General features: G+C 32.7%; 1 protein-coding gene across 1 annotated transcript; it reads right to left on the reverse strand.

Moving 5' to 3' along the window:
- Positions 1 to 9,087: 9,087 nt before the first annotated feature.
- Positions 9,088 to 16,561, reverse strand: LOC139844083 (ribonucleases P/MRP protein subunit POP1). Its single transcript, XM_071834297.1, has 11 exons — positions 16,453 to 16,561; positions 15,634 to 16,085; positions 14,928 to 15,024; positions 14,726 to 14,821; positions 14,151 to 14,348; positions 13,053 to 13,171; positions 12,623 to 12,958; positions 12,435 to 12,543; positions 11,216 to 11,760; positions 10,390 to 10,554; positions 9,088 to 9,452 (listed from the first exon to the last, which is right to left on the reverse strand). The coding sequence occupies exons 2-11, from the start codon at positions 16,077 to 16,079 to the stop codon at positions 9,254 to 9,256; spliced, it is 2,310 nt and encodes a 769-aa protein (XP_071690398.1). The 5' UTR covers positions 16,080 to 16,085; positions 16,453 to 16,561; the 3' UTR covers positions 9,088 to 9,253.
- Positions 16,562 to 23,973: the final 7,412 nt, after the last annotated feature.

Genomic DNA, 23,973 nt, shown 5'->3' on the forward strand with positions numbered 1-23,973 from the left:
CAACGCACTTTCAAAGACTAACATTAAGTTCAGCAAAAGGTACTAATTTTGACGACAAGAAACAAAATATCAAATGTGAAATAACAACAATATGTTTGCAAACTCGGTATTTTTAATCATTTTTATACACTAATCACTCTCATGAATTTAAATTTTTACTGATTTCTTGCAAATGAGGGCATTGCAAGATCTCAAGTGTGGGGAAGGGTTATAAATTCTTTCGGGTTTGCACTTGGTTTATTTGCCAAATTTTGTGAAAATTTGAAAAATTTTCAATTAAATGAAGTCAAAATTATGTTTATACATATTTATGAACGGTGAAAACTAGGTGTTAATACCGAAATTATCGTTACCTCGAAAAGGGCATAAATTGAGAAACAACCTAAAACGCTTGAATTTATTTATTAAGATATAAAAAGACGCATGAAAAAAGCCAAGTGTGGGGAGAATGTACCAAGTTATTCAATTAAAAACTATCTATCACATGTTTTTGTAAAGTTATTTCAGGTGCTTTTACTTTGGACTAAATTAACTGGTTTACCCGATTTACTGTAAGAAAGATGGATCTACACGATGAATCAATTCCATCATTAAAAGGAAGTAAAGTCTTCCGAAAAAGAAACGCGCTTTTTGATTTAGGTCAAGAAGTTGTCGTCCAGACCAGCTGTAGGTTGACGAAAAATCTAGAAAAGTCATCACTAAAATCAGCAGGAAATCCACGGACCTCAGCATCAAACAGGGTCGCCAGGTGGTCAGATTTATCCTAACCATGAGAAGGATTTATCTCGTACAATGGGGGGCACCGTGCAAATTAGCTTGATAAGACTAATGAATCAGATCCCCAGAAAGGATAATCTCCTTAAAGATTAAAAATCAGCTTTTAAGACTGATATTACTCAATCCTAGAGATTGACCTTAAAGATTGAGAATTCAAACTCATGGAATTCAATGATATCTAAACTCGAGCTTGAACGAGAAAATATTTTGATCAAAAATACAAACCGATTTGTTTTCTGAAAACCCATTTTCAATGCGTTCATTACCATTGAACGTAAAATCCTAGGAATTCACCTGGAATTCATTAGGTCACTTGAACAAAATCGGGTGTCAACCGTAAGAACGGTGGTTGCATAGCATGGTCGGAGACAGGACCTTGTGCCAGACCGAAAAATCATAGGATGATCTTTACTATCGCTCCTACCAAGGATAGTTCTAGCATCCGACACGTTAAAAGACCATAATCATCTGCATGTCACGGGACATTGCCTTAACAGTTTCTTGTTCATCGCTTTCCTTTACAACCAGACGGTAGTTTACCGAAAGGTAATATACGGAACAAGTAAATTGGATGTGTGCTTTCCGATACCGGGATAGCAGTGGATTACACGAACCTAAATGTTTTTAGCCAAAATATTGATCCACAAATATATTTTGCAACACCGATGGTGGGTCAAATCAGAAAACTTTTCTAGGGTAAAATCTAGCTTGAATTTTTAAAAGATCAAATGTTTTCATAAAGATCCAATTTCCTAAAGGATCTACATTTTTATAGTCATGTGGGACTGTAAACCGCCTTTCAAATGTGCACTTTACTTTGGAAACCGAAAGTAAATCGGCTATTTGATTGCAAGTGTCGTTGACCTAAACCCGAGGCAACTGTGGATGGCACACCCACCTTTAACCATGGTTCTATCATTACTATCATTGTTTATAACACCGTATCAAAATCACTGATGTATAAAGTGTGAAGAATAAAGAAGTGATTCTAGTATGTTTTTATTTCAAGACTGTATTGCTTGAGGACAAGCAACGCTCAAGTGTGGGGATATTGATAAGGCTAAAAAGGAACATATATTTCATAGCATTATTCCCCAAGAAAGACAAGATTTTAGTTGCAATTGTTCCATTTTCAAGTAATATTCGTTTATATTTAATAAGTGCGAAGACAAAAGGCTAAAATGACGAATTGAAGACGCAAAGGTCCAAAAAGCTAAAAAGTACAAGATACAATAAAAAAGGTTCAAATTATTGATGAGGAACGTCTAAAAACGACAAGAGTACAAGTTACAAAACGCAAAGTACACGATATAAAATTGTGTGAAAGGACGTTCGAAAATCCGGAACCGACACATGAACCAACTTTCAACGCTCAACGCAACGGATCTGAAAGTACAAGTCAACTATGCACAAGAATATAATATAATATTTAAATAATTCATAATAAGAATAATATTAAATATTAAAAAGTTGTTAATTGAGCATAGTTCAGGGGTCATAAGTGAAAATTTCAATTTATCATTTGCCTATAAAAGGCCATCTAAATCGTTGATTTAGATATACCTTTTCAATTCTCTTTCTTTGTAACATATATATTTATATTTATAATATTAATTTTAATTTTAAGTTTAATAATAATTTTGGGGTAGTGTAACAAATGTTTAACGGGTTTTAAGTCGGAACTCTGTCCGTGTAACGCTACACGATTAATAATCACTGTAAGTTATGTTCTTCCTTTTTAAATTAATGTATCGTAACTAAGTTATTATTATGCTTATTTGAGCCGAAGTAATCGTGATGTTGGGCTAAAATATTAAGAAGGGGTTATTGAACTTTGGACCATAATTAAGGTTTGGGCAAAAGACCGACACTTGTGGAAATTGAACTATTGACTATTAATAGATGGGGGGTATTGTCTAATTGAGTGACAACTCATTGGAGTCTGTCGAACCTATCTTCAAATTAATTAACCTAATAATTAATAATGATTATGGTTGTCCTATTTAGTGATGTTCATATGGAATCTGTTATAATCATTTAATTAATCAATTGGGTTGGGTAATTGATTATTCATTCTGATCAAGTGGATGAATTAATATTCATAAACTAATTAAAACAGGGGTGGATTACATACAGTGATAACTGGTGTAATTGTTGACAGAAGTGATAACTGCGTCACAGTTTAAATCCTTAATCAGTTGGAATATTTGACTTCGGGTATAAGGGTAATTTGACGAGGATACTCGCACTTTATATTTATGACCGATGGACTATTATGGACAAAAACCAGATAGACGTATCAAATAAACCAGGACAAAGGACAATTAACCCATGGTAATAAATTAAAATCAACACGTCAAACATCATGATTACGGAAGTTTAAATAAGCATAATTCTTTTATTATATTTCTCATCGTATCTTTATTTACTGTCATTTTATTACTCGCAATTTTATTTACTGTCATTTTATTTATTGTCATTATTTTACGCACTTTAATTATCGTCATTTATCTTTACGCTTAAAATATAGAATCGACAAACCGGTCATTAAACGGTAAAACCCCCCTTTTATAATAATATTACTACTTATATAATTATATATATTTTGTATAAATATAGTTAAAAATATAGTAAGTATCACCAGCTCCCTGTGGAACGAACCGGACTTACTAAAAACTACACTACTCTACGATTAGGTACACTGCCTATAGTGTTGTAGCAAGGTTTAGGTATATCCCATCCGTAAATTAATAAAACTTGTGTCATATTTTGTAGTATTTTGTATTAAAAATAATACTATTTCGTACCCTCACGCTACATCATCAAATGTATTCGTCCAGATAGATTATGACGGGTCGTTATACTTGTATAATATTGTTTAAAACTTGCATTCGAAGACTTAAGTTATTGTGTAATATTATTGTAAATCATTATGTAATGGTCGAGTGAAAACGCTATATTTTAGATTATCATTATTTGATAATCTTCGTAATGTTTTAAACCTTTATCGATAAAATAAAGGTTATGGTTTGTTTTAAAAACGAATGCAGTCTTTGAAAAACGTCTCATATAGAGGTCAAAACTTCGCAACGAAACCAATTAATATGAAACATTTATAATTGATATGAACGGGACATTTCAATTTAGATTTTAGGGTTTAGGGATTTGGGTTTAGTCCCTAAACCCAAAATCCTAAACCCTAAACCTTAAACTCTAAACCGTTCGTGTTAAAAATTCAATCTAAACTCTAAACCCTAATTTCCAAATCCAAAATCCTAATTTCTAAACCTTAATGGCTAAACCCATAACTTTTAACCCCTATTTTCTAAACCCTAATTAGTAAACCCTAATTTCTAACCTCTTAAGAAAAATACAGAAACAAAACATTCATTGCATTGAATGTTATCATTTATTTCTTCAAGCGTTTTCCCGCCAAAATAATAACATTTATCACAAAGTGTCTTTCTTAAATATTCATATTTTAATGTGATCTTAATGCTTGAAAAAAAATAAAAAAAAATAAAAAACCAAAATAAATTACTTCCTCAAAAAAGTGCTCCCCTCTTGTTAAAACACTATATATATATATATATATATATATATATATATATATATATATATATATATATATATATATATATATATATATATATATATATATATATATATATATATATATATATATATATATATATATATATATATATATATATATTAAAGGCATCAAATGAGAAATTTTTGTGTGAGAACCCTGAGAACTAAAAAATACACTGAAATTCGAGCAAAAAAGGAAATTCGAGCATAAATGGGACACGGGCGAAAAAAAAAGCAATTCGAGCAAAAAATGGGACAAGGGCGAACAAAAAAAGTGATATTCGAACAAAAAAAGGCGGGCGAACAATTTTGTGTTCTACATTTTTGATAGTCGAACAAAAAAATGTAGAACACACGAGTAGTCGAACAAAAATGCTGATATTCGAACAAAAATGTGTTCTACATTTTGAAATTCGAACAAAAAAAAATTTCTCGACTATGAATTTTTTGTTCGTCCGTGTTTTTGAATTTTGCTAGAATTTCTTTTTTTTTGCTCGCCTGTGCACCTTTTTTCTCGAATTTCAGTGTATTTGGAGTGTTTTTGGAGTTCCTAGAGTTCTCACACTAAAAAGGTTCTCACTGGATCATATATATATATATATATATATATATATATATATATATATATATATATATAATCAAGAGGGGAGCACTTTTTTGGGGGAAAGGAGAAGCAAATTATTTTTTTATTTTTTTTCGTTTTTTGAAAAAGCTTTGTTCACGAACATTATAAATTAGATGAAAATATGAACATTTAAAAATGACACTTTGTGATGAATGTCATCATTTTGGCGGAAAAACGCTCGAAGAAAAAAAATAAAAACATTCAATGCAATGAATGTTTTGCTGTTGAGTTTATTTGAATCATTTTGTTTTCATCTTGCGTGAAGTGTTTTTTTCGAATTTAGCCCAATTTAGAGTTTAGGGTTTAGGGTTTTCGGGTTTACTCCGTAAACCCTCAACCCAAAATCCTAAACCCTAAACCCTAAACTCTAAACCGTTCGTGTTAAAATATTCAATCTAAACCCTTATTTCTAAACCCTAAACCCTAATTTCTAAACCCAAAACCCTAATTTCTAAACTCTAATAGCTAAACCCTTATTTCTAACCCTTTAATTTCTAAACCCTAATTTCTAAACCCTAATTTATAACCCCTTAAGAAAAACTCATCAGCAAAACATTTAGTGCATTGAATGTTTTTACTTTTTTCTTCGAATGTTTTCCCGCCAAAATAATGACATTTATCACAAAGTGTCTGTTTTAAATGTTCAAATTTTCATCCAATCTATAATGTTCGTGAACAAAGTAACAAAAAAAAATTACTTCCCCTCACTTCTCTCCAAAAAAGTGTTTCCCTCTTGATTAAATCTCTATATATATATATATATATATATATATATATATATATATATATATATATATATATATATATATATATATATATATATATACATATATATATATATACGTATATTGTAACGACCCGGCAAAATCGTCATTGACGGTGCTGTTAACTTAGATCCCGTTGCGTGGTCATAGTCCCTAAATGAGACACGTTTGACCAAAATTATGTCGCATTCATTTGAAACGTATAAGACTTACAAAGTTTAGTTTACCAAACGGATCGACAACAAGTTTAAGTTTACAAAAGTAGTAATGTATAAATGAAATAACTTGCGTCATAATTAGTTGAAAATCACGGTTGCTATAAATAGCGTAAGTATGTAAACATTTGTTTGAATCCAAAGGTGCTATCACTAGCGTATGCATGTATGCTTGACTCTAAGCAAGTAATCAAAGTGTATGCATGTATGCTTGACCCCAAGCAAGTATGAGTGTAGCGGAAGCATGTATCAAATAGCCATTCATGAACCTGAGAAACATATAGAAAACTGTCAACGAAAAATGTTGGTGAAATCATAGGTGTTTGTAAACGTTGTTTTTGAACCACAAGATTTTGTATAGTTGGTTATCCAAATCGTTTGCATTCCAAAAGTATGTTCGCGAGTACCCAATTATCAAGACTTAACTGTTTTGCACCCTGTTGCGTAGTGTTAGAACATACACTAAACCCGAAAATATATTTCATTCGCTAACGGTAGCGAACCGTCCGAATGAGGCTCGTCAAGCCCATGTGATCACATAATATAGGTTCTCGCTTACACCCTGCAAGTGTAACTAATGATAATCGAATTGAGGATTTTTGTTCTAACTCGCTGTGAAATGTTTGTTTCCGTACTTGTGTTCAAAGTATAAAAGTATGTAGTATAAAACTGTATATGTTTCTCATCCCTTGATTTAAAAGTATAAAAGTTGTTGAAAGATGGGACTATGATCTCACCTCGAGTGCACGAGTATAAATGTACTTCACAAAGTAAACGTGTGCATGAAAGTTGTTTAGTCTTGACCTAAACAAGTAAGTTATATCAATTACCGGGTAAGACACAAGGTCGGGCGAAATGTGTTCAATTAGTCATATGGCTCGTTACGACTCGATTAATATAGCATGTGAGTCAAATTGTCAAGTTTCATGCAAGATATAAGTATAAAGGTATGTTAGAACGATTGCATAAGTGTTTGGTTAAGTTTGACTAAAAGTCAAACTTGGTAAAAGTCAAAGTCAACAAAAAAGTCAACACGTTCGGGTCGGGTCCCGAACTATTTTCCTAAGCTTAGAAATCATATATGAGCATGTTGGCCAAGTTTCATGTCAATCGGGGGTGCGTAGCATAGTTAGAATTAAACGAAAATCAAAAATTTTGGGCATTCAGCATCAGATGCGCCGCATCACTTACAGATGCGCCGCATCTGTCACTGATGCGCCGCATCTGTGTCTGTTTCAGCAAATTCTGGGCAGTTTGAACACTTAGACGAATCCAACTTCAAACAACCATAACTTATGAACCGTAAAAATTCAAAACACGTATCTTATATCGTTGGAAAGGTATTTTGACGAGGAAAACAACTAAACACATTTCATCAAACAAAAACATCATTTACAAAAACAAAAACTTCGTCGAATGATCGTTAAACGTTCAAAATCAAAGTTTCAAGTTCATAATATGCATTTCTTGACTCGGGAATCCAATCTACACATATGATATGCCGTTTCAAAGGTAATTAAACATACAATACAACTAAACACTTACTAATAACATTTCATGGCATTCAAAGCATCAAAAGTTCGTTTTAAAAGCTATCAAACCCTAATCAAGAATCACAAAATCAATAATCATGTTAGTGATGTTTTCCAAATCAACCTACACATCAAATTGAAGCTAATGATGCTAGTAACACATTTAATACATGAACTTTAGCATTTAAACCACATTTAATCATCCAAAATTCAAGATTAAACAAACTCATTTCAAGTTCATGCTAGTTTATGCAAAACAACAAGATCGAGCAATTAAATCATATATTCATGCTAGACACGAGCCATAGACACTAACTAACACCATTTCAAGTCAAAAGCACGAATTAAAGAAATCTAGAGTTTTAGAAATGTTACCCAAACGAGATGAAATTGGTACCAAAATGTAGAGGATGATGAGAGGATCACGAATATGTAATTTGTTTTGATGTTTGCTTGCTTGAATTGATTTAGATGATGATTCTTTGAAGATGTTAAAAATGGGTTCTTGAGCTAGAGAGGAAAAAGAAGGAGGGAGGTGGAAGTATGAATGAATGGATGAGATGGGGTTGACTAGTTGATCTAGTCAACTAGTTTGGCCCCTTGGCAACTTCGGTCCCTCGAGTTTGAAAGCGGGTTCGTGAATTAACCGAACGAATATTTTAAAAACGCTAGAGTAACCGGGAGATGTTATAACCAAATAACGGAAATATTTAGAACGTTAGTCAACAAAGGTACGAATTTAGATAACGGAAGATATTATCTATAAAAAAAAGACGGGCGTTAAAATAATTTAACGGAAAAATGCGGGATGTTACATATATATATATATATATATATATATATATATACGTATATATATATATATACGTATATATATATATATACATATATACGTATATATATACGTATATATACGTATATATATATACAGTAAAACCTCTGTAATTTTATACTCGATAAATTAATAATCTCGATAAAATTAATAATATATCCGGTCCCAACTTGGGACCGGTAAAAATTTGGACCCCAATCTATAAAATAATAAGATAATAATTTTTTTGAAAAACCAATGTAAATATATTGTTTTCAGCGAAACTAAATTAATAATTACTAATTTTTGTTGAAATCTCAATATACATTGAACTTGACAAGTTCGTGAATACATACATGGTAATTTTGAAGGTCATTGTTTAAGTTTTATTCAAATAGATAAAGTGAACGGACATGATAATTTCGAATGGTGATGCATTAATTTGAGACTTGCTCACAAATATAAAGCAATTTTTTAAATTGATAATTTATTAATTTATCGATATAATAATATCTCGCTAAATTAATAAAATATCCCGATCTCAACATTATTAATTTATATATATATATATATATATATATATATATATATATATATATATATATATATATATATATATATATATATGATCAAGAGTTAAAGAACTTTTTTGAGAAAAGGGGAAGTAAATTTTTCTTTTTGATAAATGTTACTCTTTTTTACCATAAACGCTCGAAAAAATAACATTGATCGATAAATGTTATTCTCGATAACACAAATTACTTTGTAACAAATTTGGGAATTAAACACTTAATCAAGAAAGCATTATATAAGCATTTAGTTTCCACAACCATACTTGGCTACCACAAGCCCCAAATAATCATAATCAATTTAAATATAATTTATATTTATATCTATCTATAAAATACAACAAAAAATATCCAAAAACTGACTGATCAAAAATGGTCTAAATCTTCTTGTTGGTGTTCAAGAACGATACTTGCAAGGGCAAGTCTGTAAGCCGTAGATCTCAGATTTCGCGTTAGAACATAAATTTCCGTCTTCCTTCGTTTCAAAGTCACTGAACTCCACTGTTCATGTCTAAGACGAGCAAGCAAAACCGCATCACACAGACCCTTAGCCACTGGATTTTTACTGCAAGTTACCACAAGTCAGGTTCAATAAAGACAGAAGTACATGAAATTAATAAGAGGGTAATTACTTCCATATTAGTAGGGTAAAAACATTCATTATGCAACATTATGCATCAAACATAACATGTGCGAAATTAATGTCAAAATGCATGATGAAGGGTCACCTTCATTCCCAATTTGTAAAAGTTGCACTACAATGATAAAGTACATTAAATTACTAGTGTGCTGGCATAATTGCTAAAAAATGCAAATAGTACAAAAATTTTGCACAAGAATATTTTCTATTATAGGCAAGGTTGTAAAAGTCGCGAGTCGGGGACGCATCGGTCGAGACCTAAAAAGGACGCGTCGGTCGAGTCGGGGACGCGTCGGGAACGCGTCGGTTGTTGACCAACGTTGACTTTATTAATAATTTATTAAATATATATTTATATATGTATAAAATAGTTGATTCCGTACCATAAATTTCTTAAATAAGAACTTGAATTTAAATATAATCAAACTTCAAACTCAATTAATGTTACCGAGTACATAATCAGTAAGGACACAGAGAAAAGAGCGGCCCAAAAAATGAAAACAAACCCTAATTTTAAAACATATCACATCTTGACGAAAATTTGACTGATTATGACCGTTTTTGACGAACTTTGACCGTATTTTATAGACTTTGATCGAACTTTTAGCTTTGACCATCTTTTGAGTCGTTTTCAGAAAAAACGGGACGGAGAACCAAAAAAAATGACGCATCGGCCGACGCATCGGCCAAGTCGGCCGACTTTTACAACACTGATTATAGGTATATGCTGAAAGATGTATATTACTTGGTCACGGCTTCTTTCAAACTTTTAATAAGAAAAACTAGTGCTTGAAACGAATGGCACTTGAGCTAAAACGACAAATGTAAGTTAGGCATAAATGGATGAAAAAATAATACTAACCATCCACGTACGAAACCAGTAGTGACAAAACCAATTGGCCACCTGTTAGACTCCATGGCTTCGGGATCTTCAGGCACTTGATATTCCCAGTCACCAGAATCTTGCTTGACAAAGTAGGCTGCTAATGATGACTGTGGTACTTGAATTTCAGTCTTACTGTTTGAACTGCAATAATTCACAAATGACTTTTAGTTAGAGACATTACACTTTTGATTATTATGTTTGCTTAGGAAATAAAATCTAATACAAACAATTTTTCTATACATATGATACAAAATGATATTCAAAACATTAGTCTTCTTAGTGTATAATCTCTTTTCTATAAGACAACAGAGTACAAAATATTGTTAGTTTCATAGTTATATTATTATTGATTTACATAATTATAAAGAAATATCTAGCAACACTCAAGGACGGATTATATTTTTAGATTTATTTGGGGCTGTAAGAATGTCCAAACAAAACAGCAAATGGAACTAAACCAGACCGGGACCAGTTATGAAATGCCCAGATCTTAATCAACTATGAACAATAACTTGGTTCAGGGCCCGGTACCCATCAGGTTCTTTTTCATTCTAGTCCAAAACTGTTTATTATATTTCAAAAAGGGCAGGCATAAATCATTAGCCCCAAAGTTCAAGTCCAGCACATCATCGCAGCCTTGGTTCCACAATATCTTTTAACTTTTGGTTCTGGTCAGTTTTGTACCATTTCATAAGCCTATTAACTTATATAAAAAACTAGAATATTAATGTAAAAATGATATCTAATACATTACCTATTTGTGTAATCAATATATAAAAATACGTTTAGCAAGGAGAATTACCCTGAAAGCCAACAGTGTATATCTGACAAACGAGGTGCACAAATCACTGCTCCATCTTCGATGACACCTTCTTTATACGTACGAAGAATAACTCTAACAAAACACATCTTTCTAGATCGATTTGCCAAAAACATGTCCATATTCGAGCATTGATCAAGTATTTTCTCATTCCTTATGATTTTAGTAATGCAGGTGTTCTTATCCAAACAATGTGGGAAAATTGGCATATGATCACCATTTATAGATATCAAGAAACCCGTCAACGTTCTTGATGACCTGGCAACAACCACATCATTGTCTGATACTACTCGTTCACCAACTTCATCTACTTCATTAGAACAAATTTGTGTGCTTTTTGATTCAGCGGGGTTTATATTGAAAGCAAGACGAACACAATTCCATGGAGGTGGTATGGGTATACTAAAAGGTCTAACAGACAGAGGACGAAGAGCGGCTTCGTTTTCGATGGCGATAGCTTCGGATTTCATTAAAGATGAGTAGGACCCACACTCGGGATACTCTGACGGAAAATTTGGTATTCCGGCCTGCAATAGCAGATGTTATAAAAATCAAATTTAACAACTGTTAGGCTCTTGTGAATAGAGGTGGCCAATTCAACACATTTATCCCACATGAACCAAGGTTGAAAAAGACGCGAGACGGAGACGAGGCGGTCGAGTCGGGCCCGCGACGGATGTTGACCAACGTTGACTTTTAAATGAAAGTATATTAAATATAAATATTTCAAACAGGTATTTTAGAAATTAATAATTCACAAGATGATGTGGTGTTAGTTTGAATAACATATCGGTTTTTTGTAATGTTTTCTGTAATTATGTAGTGTATTTATTAATTTATTTTTATGGGGTACTATGTAAGACAGTGTTCTTCCCTGCTAATTTTGAATGGGCTTGGGATTTTCGTTTACACTAGAACAAGGCCAAACAATAGATTCAACTTTAGACCGACTTTGACCCGACTTTTAGCGTCGACCGACTAATTAGATGTTTTGGGCGAAACGGGAGGCGCTAGTCACCAAACCGCCGCAACGGCCACCGCAAACGCCGTTTGCAACCATGACATGAACTGATATAAAGTTATGTTTAACTTCAAACGGGTTAAGTAAAAAGAATCAGCTAAAGAGAATGAATAAAATGGGTTGGACATGTTGAAACACGCCCGAAAGCTTAGTTGCATACAAGCAAATGTATGTACTTACTTCACAAGCAATCCAAGACCTCTCTCTTAAACCTAGAGCCCGAGCACCAACTGAAACAATGGGTACCCAAAAAGCTTTGACCCAGCTCAAAGGAAGTATGATGGACCACCTACAAAATCATCAAACAGTTATTTGAACGCCATGCATTGATATAACAGGATCATGAATACTAAGTTCAATTCCTAAACCTTGATACAGAATCCATCAGGTTGTTCCCTTTTAAAAGAATAACAGGGCAAGTTCTTGAAGCATCCAAGTTGGTCGAAGCTTTAGCGACTTCTGAACTTTTATCAGCAAGACAAAAGGAAGATAGCCGTTGATGATGTTTTTCCATACAAAGTACACTTTCTTCAACTGGACAACACAACAGCCCGTTACCAACATCCCACAAATCTTTAAAAATTGGGTCAAACTCGGTGATATTGTTGGTCAAACCACGAGGATCATTGACCGTAAGAGCAATTATTTCAGAGGAAGCTATATGATCTTCCATTAACGAGCATTCTTTCACCATTGAAGATTGCCTAAACATATTGCATGATCATGAACATCATTAAGAAATTACTAAACTATAGGACAGGGATAGAATAGACTTTATGAAAACATTATATGTATTACCTGTTAACTGGATGTAGTATCTTTTGAAGAAGCTGAACTGCTTTTGAACCCATAATTTCTAGTGTCCCAAATTGCCCCTCGAGTGAAGTACAGCTAACGGAGGAATTTTCCTCCTCCATCTGAAATGTAAAAAAAAAAAAAAAAAAAAAAAAAAAAAAAAAAAAAAGACCAAAGAAAATGATGAAACGTAATGGAATCATACAGATACTCAAATTACTTGAGTATGTTAACTAGCCAATTAATCTGGCGGGTTTACTTTTGAACAGGTTAAACTGGTTTTGTTTCTCTCTAACACCCATGTGAGTTAAACAAAAAGATAAGTTAAAAAGGATATGAGTCAAATGGGTTGAAGGGGTCAAAAGTTGCCCAAAGTGTAACTCACACAACCTGTAAATTGACTTGAGTAAACAAATTCTAAATTATCAAATAACTAATTAATGTATTTACCGTGATCATTTATTTTATCGAAAACATGTAAAATTGTACCATTTTTTTCTGAGATGCTGAGTAATACTTTTTCATAATCAAGCTTAAACCAAAATAGATGGTTAACATACATGCACCACTGCGAGGGGACAAGAATAATAATGTAAACTAGCTTGAACCACTAATCATGTCCTAATAACCACATAACAAATAAAGTCAAAATAAGTCAGAGAAGTGTTTGAAGTCAATCTGGTCCAGCCCGGCCTGTATTGACCAGTTACCAAACCCACCCATTTTGCCAAGTTCGTGAAAGTTGTGAATCGGTAATTAATCAGCCGCCTTGTTAATTGGTGATTAATCAGCCAGGATCTTGTATGGATTAATAGGCCAAATCAGGGATTAATTCGATTGGAATTTTTTAAATAATAAATTTCAAAATTATGTGTAAATATAGAAGAAAACCATAAACGTAAACAAACTTTAACATAATTTTCGAGAAACGTAGAGATAATCTTTTGTTCAAATGCTCCAAAAACCTCAATTTTCAGTCATATTAAAATGCTGACAAACTTTGAGAGACTAAATCAGACTTTTGACCAATTTTCACCCTTTGACCGAGTACACAATCTTCGTTTCAAATTGCATATGATAAAAACAGAACTAAAATTCTACCTTACCCTGACTTTCACAAGCAACTTTCAAAGCATTGTAGCCTTCGGTTAATGCTGAAGCATGTAACCATATCCATAACTGTCTTAACCTGTGGGCTCCACCTTTTTCTTCAACAGCATCAGCCAATTGTTGATTAGGTCGCCACATATACATAACTGGTGCAATTGCATATGAATTGGGTGCTCCACCATGATAAAGCTGCAAAAGTGTATACATGGATTAACAAAATAGTACCAAAAACAAGAGGTGGCAATTTCAGCCCAATTACTTATTAATAGCTTGTGAAAGCAAACAAATAGCTAGAAAAGGGAAAGGGTCAAACGGGTTGAAGCTAGATTCTACCAAAAGTAAACTTTCAATGCATATGGTTAAATTCTTTGTATTCAAGATTTAGATAATTAATGTAGCAATATTGTTCCGTATCCATAGTCCACTTTTTCTTCTATAAAATGGAAATAAGTGTGTTTACAAGTCACCTGTTACTCGACTAACCTAACCCCGCCCACTTTGCCACCTACAAACATCTCAACAAGCATTATTATCTTATAATGGTATACAAATAGATAGGCACCCACCATTGAATTAGCATAAATACGACCAGAAAGCACATTTTCAGCATCCGAGGAAGGAAACGGTGCTAATACAGTGCTTAGAACTGACAATAATGAATCCTGCAAGCAGACAAAATAACCATCAACACTGTTGAGATGGAAAATAAACAATAGTACATAAAAAACTATACACCCGAGATAGAGGAATAAGCAAGAAGTTTATGACCTGTGCACCCTCGAGTTGAATGGCACAATAATAGCTTGCATCATGAACAACAGTTCCATTTTTCAACCACTTTAAGAGTGCTCTTGACCCTTTTCCACTGCAACAAACAAATTATAAACTGTCGATACCTAAAAAGATTTTCAGTGATGTCCAAAATAGAAGCCAACCAAGTTTAGTCTTGTGATATTCTGATATTCTAAAGAACATTTGTCTGGTCCAAAACAGAAGTCATTACTTTCCAACCTTCGGTTGCTTTATATGCACACATTAACATTTGAATATGCCTCTCTATAAAAATAGTTGTATCACATCCATCTTTTAAATGCAACAGATTAAACCCATCTTTGGGTAAAAATCGATCTCTAACGGGTCAAATGGATATAAATAAACATGTCAGCTCAGATGTATAAAAGTCAAATGGCTAACAAGTCGTTCAACGGGTCATCAAAACTCATGAAACCTTATAAACTATAATACAGCTAAAAAAAATGCTATCCTGCCAAATGTTCTCTAAAACCCAAAAGTCCTTCCAAGGGTATACAAAATGCATATAATCATTATTTCAAAGAATACCTTTGGAAACATAGTTAACAAAGCCCAATTTAACCTGTAATCAAATGTGCCTGACCAGCCCATTTTGGCCTCTACCTTTTATCATACTTAACTATTACCGGTATAAAAAGGAAAGAATGAAAGAAGCCATTACCTGCCATGCAAACCAAGAGGAAGGTGAAAACCCCAACGATTAGTCATTGTAAAGCGTTTTGCATGCCAAACATGAGTTCTCAGCCTCTTAGTCCCATCACCCGAAGTGCAAAACCCACTTTCAGGATTACTTTTGAGCTCCGTTCTACGCCTAATGTGACGAGGAGGAACCTTTTTAGCGTTTTTATCCGAACTTTCCTCACTGTTCTGTTTCAAAACTCCCACTTTTTGCTTCTTTCTAAACCTAGTTTTGGAACCTCGATTGTCGTAACTAGTAGTTCTCCTCCTCTTATTTCTATGCGATTTAAAATTGTTGTTCACCCGATTCGCAATAGTTGAGTAAAGGGACGCGAGTTCCGGACCTCGAGATTCTGTGAACTTCTGCACAAGAATCTCACTTGGTGGTATCACAGGTCCCTTCAATTGTTTGCTTCCATCAGTACCCATCTTCAACTGACAAAAACGTGTTTATATCATCATCAGAGTTAAAATCTTATGAAATATAACATTTATTCAACCTAGCAGATACTAATTTACATAATTTAATCAACCAACAACAAAAATTGAGTATTATAGTTCTCGTATTACATGCTAATAATGGACACAAATAATTGACAGTTAGTTATGCATCACTAGGTTTTTGAAGGAAACAATTTAAGCAAAAAATATAGTTGTTCGAAAAGCAAAGAGATATAATAGGTTATAAATTTGACAATTTTATGAAATTACAATGAGAAAATTAGTATAATCAACAAGAAAACGATATCAATCACTATCTGGCGAACAGAGGAACTAAGATTGAGTAGCTGAATTAACTTACTGGATTAACGAATGTGAGGAAACAGCTGACGATCGAAGATGAGTACTTTGTGATATCTTGAGTAAAGTATAATAAGGAGATTCTAAAACCCTAATATTTTTTATTTTTTTTTAGTTTGGGAGATAGATATTTCCAAATTGTATTTTGGTAGATCCACTCATATTTACTGACTTACCTTAATGAACCCTTTGCAAAAATCTCTTACTACCATCTACCGGAGGGTATTACTGGAACATTGCACACAATTGTAATGGATCTATCAAAATAAGAAGTGGAAATATCACCTCCTTTTTTTAGGGTTTATAACTTTATACTCCGTATTAGGGAATAATATATACTCCGTATATGGAAAAGAAACAGGGTATTTTTCAGTAGGCAAAAATTCGAAAAAAGATCTAAGACCTGACCGTAAGATAAAAACTCAAAAACTAGTAGTGATAAATTCAAGAAGGGTTTTGATAAATCCGCTAGCTTTATGCATTGATAAATTGCACCGTATAAATAAGTAATGCATAATGTGGGTGGATTTATCAAAAAACTTGTTAGATTTATCATCACTCTCAAGAAAATTAGTGATGGTCGTATTGAAGGCCTGGATACGAACAAGGTTATTAGTGACATATGATGTCGGCTGAATCACCAAAGATGGTTAAAAAGTTTGCTGACAAGATCCCCAAAGTTGTTTCGGTTCTTATTTTTAACTTGGAGGATAGTCCTCTTGAATTCTTGTATTATGGCAAGATTTGCGAGAAAAAGTGTCTTGAGGCTTGGAAGTTTGCCCGTGATCACAATGTTCAATTTAAGTGTGTTGGCGGCTCTAAATGGAATCATCAAAAGAAAAAGTCTTCCTTTGTCGTTGGTGATTTGGATTTCGGGGTTGCGACTCAAGGTTTGTTCGAATTGTGGGATTGTAGGTGAAGATCGTGGATTGGGCACTCTCTCATCGGCTACTTTAATCGGGGATGGTTCATCCAACGTCCTCTCTTTTAAAATCGAGAACCGAGCGGTCAAGAGAATTGACCGGGAGACGGTCAACGAAAAACAAAACAAAAAAACAAAAAAAAAAACAAAAAAGTTGCTCCTTAGTTTTGTTGTCTTCCTTGATTTTTATTTGTTTCGTCTGTATCGTCTTTATTGCTAGTTGTATTTGATGGGCTATGTTCTTGCTTTTTAGGCTAGTGTGTTACTTTCATTGTTTAGCTATGTTCGATGCTTGGTTAGTTTGGTTTGGCTTGTGTGACTCGGTTATAGGTAGTCCTTGTTTCTTTGTAAATTTCTAGGTGCGAACCTCACCCGACCCCATCTTTTTGTATTTCCTTGTTGTTGACGTTTTCTTTTTGAAAACGTCATCGTTTTCTATATGAGTTATTGTATTTTTAGCCAAAAAAATAGTGACAGTCGTATTGAATTTTTATTCACATAATAAAATGATTAATGTATAACTTATGTTCCACTAATTTTTTTTTTACGAGAGATAAAAAAAAATGATGCTTGAATAATATTATCACAATTGTAAAATAAAATCACGTACGACATATACGTTCCCTATATTTCAGATAGAATAATTACATTATTTTTTAGTATAATATTTATATTAATTAATTATGGAAGATGCTAATGACAACTCTAGTGACTGTCATTAAAAAAATTTTACATGTATACTTTGATTGTACATTCTCAATAACTACATGGTTCCATAAAAAAAAACTATCATCGTCTAAATACTACTATTATTGCATTAAAAAAAACTTTTTAATGACAACCTGTAAGGCTGTCATTAGCATTTTCCTATTATTATCTACGACGTTAATCAGTGGCGGAAACGGGAAATTGGTTTCATTGGGGCAAAAACATTTTGAAAGCGTAGCAATTTTTGAGCAAAATATGGATGTTTTGGGTAATATATGGAGGCTTTTGGTATAATATGAAGTTTTTTGGGCAAAATATGGAGGCTGCGGGGGCAAAATAGGAAGACTTTTGGACCAAAAAAATCCACTTGGGACAAAATCAAAAAATTCAAAAATTTGCACTATAAATTTCGAATCCACTGGGGTCGGGCGCTCCGCTTGTCCCTTACTTCTTCCGCACCTGACGTTAATCGTATTAAAGTATGTTGTGTCACCTTTTTTTTGTTTGCAAACTATAATTAATTAAATACAAACATAAAAAGTGACGACCCGAAAATTTCAGACCAAATTTAAACTTAATCTTTAAATGATTTAATGTTTCCGACACGATAAGCAAAGTCTGTAAGGTTGCGTCTCAAGATTTTTGAACTGTTTTCATAAATCCATTTGACCTTCGATTGTTCTCGACGATTCACGAATAACTATTTGTAAAGAGATAAATATATATTTAAATATATAAATATATATAATAATTTGAATTAAAAATAATATACGTTTTAATTGTTAGAAACAAATATGTAAAATAATATAAGATATAATAAAATTTATATTAGAATATATATATATATATATATATATATATATATATATATATATATATATACATACATACATACATACATACATACATACATACATACATACATACATACATACATACATACATATAAAGTATATTGAATATATATATATGGTTTCGAATTTATTAAGTAAACGATAATAGCACTCGTTTGTCATTCGATTGATATTAAACAAGTTAACATACAAGATTATGAAAATTTAATAATAGACGTTGGTCTTTAATTAAGTTATATAAATTTTAGAGTTGCTAAAAATATATTTAAAGATTTTAAGTTGAGTTTTAACACTCTGTACATTTTACTTGGGATTGAGCGCTAATAATCGATCAACTTTTTATAACTGGTTTTACACGGTTAATGACTGAAATAAAAAAAATATGGATTTAATTTAAAAGATGAGATTTTTCTGAAGACTTTTATCTGTAAACTGTTTAGCAATGGACTACGAACTATCACCCATAATAAAACTGTCGGTAAGATATAAACAAGTAACATTCACGTGTATTTTAAAATGTCAAAAGTGACAAATATACTTTTGTTATTTTCTTCTTGTTCATGCATATTAGAGATATTTTCTATCTCTGCTTTCCTCTTTTGTCAAACCACAAACCCCTCTTAACTAATCTAAGGTTAAAATACTAACAGAAAGAAAATTGAGACTATGTTGTTGGTAAGCAATATTAAAATAATGAAGCATAATAATAACAATGAACTACCTTTTTGGTTGTAATACTCGTTTTATTCATCAACTAAAGCTAATTATATAGCTACAAAATTTCATGACGTGTCCCTAAAATTAGGACACTAATACTACTATTTCATACACACACAACACGCACACATGTACTACTAAAATATTTTTTTTCACTCGACCTTGTTATAACTCACACATATATATCTATAGATTTTGTTAGAAATATAATTATATTTTTGGTTATATAAACTATAAATTTTACTTATTACTTGTTGGGTGATCAGTTTTTCTTAAAACAAATGTATAAAGTAGTTTAGACATTGGCACACTTTTTACCACACATTTCTCATTAGTCACTGATATACCCTACTTCTACTTTCTCCCACTCATTTAACCACTTGCATATCGACATAAAACACATACATAATTTCCGCTTTTTGACTTCTGCAAACCCATTTGATTTTGATGCAATACTACTGTGTTTGTTTTCACTCAAGTTAATAATGTAATTGATGTTACGCGAGGTGTATATGAAATAGTATTAATTTTTACAACGAAATACTATTAAATACGATACAATTTTACACAAGTGATTTATTTATTTATAGAGTGGATATACCTAAACCTTGCTACAACACTTATAGGCAGTGTACCTAATCGTACAGTAGTGTAGTTTTTAGTAAGTCCGGTTCGTCCACAGGGAACTCTAGCCAAGTTTAACGCTATATTAGTTTTAACTTATAATTGTAAAAATACAAAAACATATATAAGTAGTATTATTATTATAAAGGGGGTTTTTACCATTTAATGACCGGTTTGTCGATTTTAAAACTTTAGTCGCAGTTAAAACCTAATGTAAAATATTAAATATATAAAAGACTTAACTTAAAGCGTAAAGTAAATAACGATAATGAAAATGCGATAAATAAAAGTGCGATAAAATAAAATTGCGATAATTAAAGAGTACGATAATTAAAAATGCAATTAAATAAAATGACAATAAATAAAAGTGCGATAATTAAAAGTGCAATTAAATATGAAATATATAAATTATGCTTATTTAAACTTCCGTAATAATGATGTTTGACATGTTGATTTTAGTTTTATTACCATAGGTTAATTGTCCTTTGTCCTGGATTATTCGATATGTCCATACGGATTTGTCCATAATAGTCCATCAGTCATAATCATAAAGTGCGAAAGTCTTCGTCAAATTATTCTTATTCCCGAAGTCAAATATTCCAACTAATTGGGGATTCGAATTGTAACAAGGTCTTAATACTTTGTTTAATGAATACACCAGGTTATCGACTGAGTGTAGTCCAAGGTTTTACTACTTTGTTAACAATTACACCAATTACCCTTGAATGTAATCCACCCTGTTTCAACAAGTCTATTAACTATTAATCAAGTTTCGTGTCCGGTAAAATGAACAATTATTGGTATTTACAGATATCCCGCCCACCGTACCCAGTCAAGCGTCTGTGATTATATATAAATACGTCAAATTATAAGTCTATATATTAAATCAACGAGGTATCATTTAGTTAATATAAAACTCATTAATAGCCCATAGTCTAATTTCTACAAGTGTCGTTCTTTTATCCAAACCTCAATTATGGTACAAAGCCCAATTACCCAATTTTAATATTTAGCCCAACATCACGATTACTTCGGCATTAAATAAGCATAATAATAACTTAGCTACGAGACATTAAATTAAAAAGGTTAAGCATAACTTACAATGATTAAAAATAGCGTAGCGTTACACGGACAGAATTTTGACTTACACCCTTACAACATTCGCTAACATACCCTTATTATTAGAATTTAAAATTAAAATTAAAATTATAATATATATATATATATATATATATATATATATATATATATATATATATATATATATATATATATACACGTTTGATAGATGAAGAGAAAAAGATGTTTAAAATCATCACCAAACTGCGAAATTTATAGGACCTGAGCTGAAAAAGTGTGTCATGCGATCGCATGGCTTTTGTGCCTCCAAGCCATGTGATCGCATGGAGGTAGGTACCAGCTCACATGTTTTTGTTCACAAGCTTGTCGACGTTTTAATAAATAAATATAATATATAAATAATTATAAGAATTATTTAAATATTATATTATATTTATGTGCATAGCTGATTTGTAATTTTTAGTGCGTTGCGTCGAGCGTTGGGAGTTGACTCTGGTCTCAGTTCCGGATTTTCGAACGTCTTTGCGTACAATTTAATATCTTGTATTTTGCGTTTCGCGTCTTGTACTCTTGTAATTTTGAGACGTTTCTCATCAATAATTTGAATCATTTTGATTGTACTTTGTACTTTTGAGCTTTTTGGTCATTTGCGTCTTCAATTCGTCGAATCTGTCTTTTGTCTTCACCTTTTATTATTTAAACGAATATCACTTGTAAATAGAACAATTGCAACTAAAAGCTTGTCTTCCTTGAGGGATAATGCTATTAAATATATGTTCGTTTTTAGCATTATCAAATATTCCCACACTTGAGTGTTGCTTGTCCTCAAGCAATATAGTCTTGAAATAAAAATACTAGAATCACTTCTTTATTCTTCACACTTTATACATCAGTGATTTCTATACGGCGGTATAAACAATGGTAGTAATGATTTGGTTTACAGTCCCACATGACTATGAAAATTTAGATCCATTAAGGAAATTGGATCTTTATGAAAACATTTGATCTTTTGAAAATTAAATCTAGCTTTTACCCTAGATAAGTTTTCCGGAATAACCCTTCACCGGTGTTTGCAAAATGTTTTTGTGGGTTTGGTGGGTTTCATATTTGAAAATTTTAGCTTAAAACTTGCGGTTTTGTGTCACCCACTTTGCTAACCTTGTATTAGGAAAGCAACACGTCCAGTATACTTGCTCCGTATATTACCTTTCGATAAACTACCGTCCGGTTGTAAAGGAAAGCGTTGAACAAGCAACTGTTAAGGCAATGTCCCCTGACATGCTTTTAATTATGGTCTATAACGTGTCGGATGCAATTACTATCCTTTGTAGGAGCAATAGTAAAACTCACCCTATAGTTTTTCGGTCTGGCACAAGGTCCTGTCTTTGACCATGCTATGCAACCACTGTTCTTACGGTTGACACCCAATTTGGTTCAGGTGACCTAATGAATTCCAGGTGAATTCCTAGGATTTTACGTTCAATGGTAATGAACGCATTGAAAATGGGTTTTCAGAAAACAAATCGGTTTGTAATTTTGATCAAAATATTTTCTCGTTCAAGCTCGAGTTTAGATATCATCGAATTCCATGAGTTTATAATTCTCAATCTTTAAAAGTCAATCTCAAGGATTGAGCAATATCAGTCTTAAAAGCTGATTTTTAATCTTTAAGGAGATTATCCTTTCTGGGGATCTGATTCATTAGTCTTATCAAGCTAATTTGCACGGTGTCCTCCCCATTTTACGAGACAGATCCTCTCATGGTTAGGATAAGTCTGACCACTTGGCGACCCTGTTTGATGCTGAGGTCCGTGGATTTCCTGCTGATTTTAGAGATGACTTTTCTAGATTTTTCATCAACCTACAGCTGGTCTGGACGACAACTTCATGACCTAAATCAAGAAGCGCGTTTGGATGGTGGCGGTTTCCTCCTGGAAAGTGCGATGCGATGCGATCTAACCACTAACCGTGCGATGAAAACTAACATGCCTTTCAAAAAAAAAAAATCAAGAAGCGCGTTTTTTCGGAAGACTTTACTTCCTTTTAATGATGAAATTGATTCATCGTGTAGATCCATCTTTCTTTCAAATCTATTACAGTAAATTGGGTAAAACTGTTTAGATTAGTCCAAAGTAAAAGTATCTTCAGTTATTTGTACAAAAATATGTGATATATGTTTTAAATAACTTGGTAAATTTTCCGGGCTCGTAATCATTCCGGGCTTGCCACTGCTCCATCCGACGAAATCTCTCCACGCTTGTCATGTCTACCTCATCTACACGCTGGTAGACATCAGTCATAGCCTCTCGAATGACATCCCTAATGTCATCCGCTTCCTCAATTTCCTCGTCTGATCCTCTCTCTACCTGTGGATGACTACCTTCATAGGGTATTGCCTGGTTGCGTCTACTCTTCAATACCTTAGCACCTGCATAAACCCTCAATCCTAAAGGCTCAACCTGTTCTCTACATACCAAAAGTGGACCCCTTGATCCCTATCTACACCTAAATACTCTCCAATGAGAGTAACAAAAATACCTCCTCCAATTATCCCCCCTTCCTGCATTCCTTCCACCATCTTAGACAAATAAAAACCAACACAGTAAGGGATATTAAC

The sequence above is a fragment of the Rutidosis leptorrhynchoides genome, chromosome 4, assembly GCF_046630445.1.
Source record: "Rutidosis leptorrhynchoides isolate AG116_Rl617_1_P2 chromosome 4, CSIRO_AGI_Rlap_v1, whole genome shotgun sequence".
Classification (NCBI taxonomy): domain Eukaryota; kingdom Viridiplantae; phylum Streptophyta; class Magnoliopsida; order Asterales; family Asteraceae; genus Rutidosis; species Rutidosis leptorrhynchoides.

What these genes read in the sequence shown, in the direction of transcription:
- LOC139844083 (XM_071834297.1), bottom strand. Translation starts at nt 16,079, where the DNA reads ATGGGTACTGATGGAAGCAAACAATTGAAGGGACCTGTGATACCACCA. An exon ending in CCTCTTGGTTTGCATGGCAG is followed by an intron (nt 15,025 to 15,633) that starts GTAATGGCTTCT and finishes TGTTTGTTGCAG; the next exon opens with TGGAAAAGGGTCAAGAGCAC. An exon ending in ATACACTGTTGGCTTTCAGG is followed by an intron (nt 10,555 to 11,215) that starts GTAATTCTCCTT and finishes GAATTATTGCAG; the next exon opens with TTCAAACAGTAAGACTGAAA.